Source organism: Salvelinus alpinus, chromosome 16 (assembly GCF_045679555.1).
Source record: "Salvelinus alpinus chromosome 16, SLU_Salpinus.1, whole genome shotgun sequence".
NCBI lineage: Eukaryota > Metazoa > Chordata > Actinopteri > Salmoniformes > Salmonidae > Salvelinus > Salvelinus alpinus.
This window is the reverse complement of record NC_092101.1, coordinates 11,161,848-11,166,500: the sequence shown is the minus strand read 5'-3', so window position 1 is coordinate 11,166,500 and position 4,653 is coordinate 11,161,848. Positions and strand designations below refer to the sequence as shown.

The 4,653-nt window shown below is 40.6% G+C and overlaps 1 protein-coding gene across 1 annotated transcript; it reads left to right on the top strand.

Moving 5' to 3' along the window:
- Window positions 1-2,512: 2,512 nt before the first annotated feature.
- LOC139540784 (immediate early response gene 5 protein-like) lies at window positions 2,513-4,355 on the top strand. The gene has a single exon (XM_071344749.1). The coding sequence runs from the start codon at window positions 2,876-2,878 to the stop codon at window positions 3,785-3,787; it is 912 nt and encodes a 303-aa protein (XP_071200850.1). The 5' UTR covers window positions 2,513-2,875; the 3' UTR covers window positions 3,788-4,355.
- Window positions 4,356-4,653: the final 298 nt, after the last annotated feature.

Sequence of the window (4,653 nt, the reverse complement as noted above, 5' to 3'; positions counted from 1 at the left end):
AGTCCCCGGCCAATAGGAGCACCGGCTCTGGATGAGCATTTTCTTGTTTGCTTATGGCTTTATACAGCTCGTTGAGTGAGAGTTTCGTCTTAGTGCCAGCATCAGTTTGTGGTGGTAAATAGACAGCTACGAAAAATATAGATGAAAACTCTCATGATAAATAGTGTGGTCTACAGCTTATCATGAGATACTCTACCTCAGGCTAGAAAAATATTGAGACTTCCTACATTTTTGATTTTGCAAACCAGCTGTTATTGACAAATAGACATAGACCACCACCCCTTGTCTTACCGGAGGCAGCTGTTCTGTCTTGCCAATGCACGGAAAAACCAGCCAACTGTATATTATCCATGTCGTCGTTCAGCCACGACTCTGTGAAACATAAGATGTTACAGTTTTTAATGTCCCGTTGGTAGGATAGTCTTGAACGGAACTCATCCAGTTTATTCTCCAATGATTGCACATTGGCCAATAGGACGGATGGTAGAGGCGGGTTATTCTCACCTTGCCAACGAATTCTCACAGGGAACCCGGACCTGTGTCCCCTGTATCTGCGTCTTCTCTTCGCGCGAATGATGGCGATTTGTGCCTTGTCGGGTATCTGGAATAAATCCTTTGCGACTAACTCGTTAAAGAAAATGTTTTCGTCCAGTTCGAGGTGAGTAATCGCTGTTCTGATATCCAGAAGCTCTTTTCGGTCATAAGAGACGGTGGCAGAAACATTATGTACAAAATAAGTCACAAATAATGCGGAAAAACACACAAAATAACACTATTGGTTAGGAGCCTGTAAAATGGCAGCCATCTCCTCCAGTGCCATTATTGACCTTGCATCCTAATCACTACTCATTATAATTTATGGATCAATCAATTTGCCCACTGCAGTAGCCGATCTACATGGTCTTAACAGGGTCCTTTATGTTCAATATTTGTGATAAATTGAAAAGCATTAATGCAAATAAACAATCCTCAATCAATTAGATAGTTATTTAACCTGCGAGCATTTGCTGGTCAGCCAGGTCACATCCCTTTTTTAGCGCATGCATGGATTGGATTTTAGTGTAATCCAAGGACTACCTTCAGGTTAGGAATTGGATTGTGCTTGTACAATATTATAAATATATTTTTGGATTGAATTGAACCCGATGAGCATAATACCATATGCCTATAATAGGGTATTTAAATATGTGATATATGGACCCAAAAACTGTTTATCTTGTCACCAACAATTGGGGTAAGTGTTACAGGCATGTTTTTTAAAACACAAAAATCATGCAAATTATGACCCACACATGTCCAGACAATGACTTGACAAATCACCACATTTTATACTGAGCTACAGGCTCAAGAGACACTAATTTTCCTTTAAGATTAGAGTACATTTCAACAAACCCTCCCCACACATAACTAATGCATACCTAATGCTGCATTCATAGCCAAGTGGGAAGAAGGTAGTTACCAGTTCTGAAGTCGTAAATAGCAGTTGGATGCATTTATGTGCTTTATCTTGTTGAGAAACGCTGATTGGTGAACTAAAAGTATGCTGAACTAAAAGTACACCTATCATGCTTGTAAAGAAATGAGTCTTCAAAAAATATGTATATATTTATTGTTATAAATATTGTTTTGATGTTGCCGAAAAAGCTGTTATCGACGTAATTTCCAGAGGTCAGCATGTGGGAGAAATTGGAGCTCAGAGATGATAGACGGGTTTCCCACCAGTTGTAGGGGCGTTCAAGTGGATTATTCTCAGTCGTATGTGGTAATAGCACCTTCCCACTTGGTTATGAATGCAGCATAACAGTCTCCTGAAACAAAACACCACTACCCCTCCCCCTCCTAACTGTTCCATTCACTAGAATTTGCCTTTGCCAGGACACGGCACAAAAGCATCATGTGACCTGGCTGAAAACAGTCAAAGCATTACATCAGCTCAGGAAGTCAGCAATCAAAAGAAAATATACCGTACTCTAAAAGGGGACACAGCATGGCAGCAGAAAAGAGCTGTATTTATGTATTAGTGTTGTTGTTCTAGCGAAAAGACTAACATTTTGGTTCGGGAGATAACAGTAAGGGGAAATCTAAACACATTTCTGATATTACAAGTATGATTATCAGAAACATTTTGGACTAATGTAAAATAGCCTAAATGAATGGATAAAATATATATTTTTTTAAATCTAAAATGATCAAATAAGCTCATTCATAATGTGAAATCACATTAGTAACCTACAATATAATAAACTATAGCCTATGTCTTGGGTATTATATTTTATGTGCACTTTTATATATATTTTTTGAAGGCTAATTCCGACAGTTTAAAATTGCGTTTATTCCTTTAAAACACTCTCTCAGGTTTGTATTTAAATCTGATTTATCTTTTTAGCGCACGCCCATTGGTCCATATGGATTTGGCGGGGCTGTATTCGTAGTGATTGTAAAGACGACACGTATTTTCATTGGCTGGCCTGGTTGTTACGTTAGGGTATAAAGCTGTGTTAAAAATAGATACAGCCCCATTCCTCTTAATGCTCAGCTGTTGATTGAAGGGAAAGGTGTAAGAATTTAATGAAAGCCTTTAATTTCTTCACCCATGCACCAATTTGATTCTGCTCAGGAGAACGATGAAACACATCTTGCATTCATCAAATGCCAGTTTCTAAAAAAAAATATATATATAGATTTACGTCACTGTTGAATTCAGTGCGATTTGTAAGCGAATCGCGTGCAGTCGTTAGCTGGACAAACAAACTCGAATAGCCTACATTTACACCCGGGATTTTAGGATTACCTTTCTAACCAGTTGTTTCGACGTGGACTGAAGCACAATTAAGACAGTGGGTGCTTTTGTTTACCAAACGAATAGTTTTTAATCATGGAGTTTAAAGTTGAGGCGCATCGGATTATGAGTATTTCACTCGGGAAGATTTATAATTCCCGAGTGCAACGTGGTGGTATCAAACTACACAAAAATCTACTGGTCTCCCTCGTTCTACGGAGTGCCCGGCAAGTATACCTGAGTGACTACTACGGCGGCATATGCCTGAGCGCCCAGCAAGCAAGAGAGTGGTGTGAGGGGGAGTACATGGCTTCAGAACAAGACAAATTGGTCCCCGGTTCGACAGAGAGCCTGTCTGAATCGGACGAGCAAAGCAAAGTGGCGGTGGACAAGCAGGAGCCCAGAGATGTGGTCGAATCCCCGGCGGCACTCCACGTAGAAACTCAAGCGAGTGGCGAGCAAGACAGCGCCGAAAATGGAGTTTCGGATTCAGGATGTAGCGACATCAAATACCCGGAAGGGAGTCCGGAGGCTACTCAGACATGTGAGGTCGCCAGTGTTGTTACTGCTATCTCATCCAACTGTATCAGTGCTCCCTCTCCGAGTGATCCAAAAGGGGAAACGGAGACGCCGACAGACTGCCAGACGGACAACAGTGAATCAGCGGAGAAACATTCGTACGAGCCCAAAGCGCCCCAGGCTTACACTAACAGGAAACGGACTGCCGATGACTCTGTACTCACAGACTCACCAACGAAAATAACGAAACTAACTTCCACATCTCTACCTTCTACAAACGACAAGAATAAAGGGGAAACTGAAGAAATGGACACTAGCAATGTATCGAGTTTGATAACAATATTCGGTTCCAGTTTTTCTGGACTCCTGAGTAACAAAGAGGGAGAGCAGCCTGACTCCGAGGCAGAGGACAGTGACTCTGGGCAAATCTGTTGTGATCAAATGCTCAAAAACCTCAACCCTTGGAGTACTGCAATTGTTGCTTTTTAAACTTTTAAACTGTGATTTTGATATCCTACTTGGGGGATTTTAATAGGGATAGAACGAGAGGTTTCATCAACTGTTGCAGTTCTAACCCCACGTGGTGGAACGTGGAAGACAGTAGTAAATTGGAATTCCCCAAAAGATCACAATGAAAGTAGGCCTACTGTTGTAGCTATTTACATGGAATTTCGGTTGAAAGGATGCGAGCAAGGTGGCATTTAGAGGAGCGATACTAATGTAATCAGTGGCTTATGATAGTTAACTCTTATCTGCTGCTACACAGGTCAGCTACAGTATTCCAAAAGCTCCGAGTATCATTTATTAAAATGTATCCTTAACAAGGGTAATATTACAGGACTGAATGTGACCACTCAATGCTGACGTCATCTGACGTTTATCTGTCAGTCACTGTTTTCTAATGTCTTTGTTTTATAAAGACTTGTACATGTGTAATATTGTGCCTGTAAATACTGTTTTCCCATGTCCTATTCTGAATGTATGTATTTTGGTATCTGCCATGGATTATGATAATTGCGTGATGCTCACGTATTAAAACATTTTGTTTAACAATTAACTTTTCTTTGCTCCTTTTTTCATTGGGTTGGTTTGTACATAATGCACTAAGTGCTGCGACGGTGTCACCTGGTAGGGGTGGTTGGCAGATGTGGTAGGTCGGATACCATTTGCACAGTAGCTAACTCATGCTAAATCATCATATGTATGGTATGACACTTAGTAATTCTTGTCATCACATCTTATGTTGTCCATTTAAAGGGATACTCTTTCTTCAAGCAAATACAATATGTTGCAACTTGTAGCCCCTACTAACCCTCAGTCAATTCAGGCTTGCTCCATTGTGCCTATTCTTACAT

Excerpts from the sequence above, each read along its gene's own strand:
- LOC139540784 (XM_071344749.1), top strand. The coding sequence starts at position 2,876 with ATGGAGTTTAAAGTTGAGGCGCATCGGATTATGAGTATTTCACTCGGG.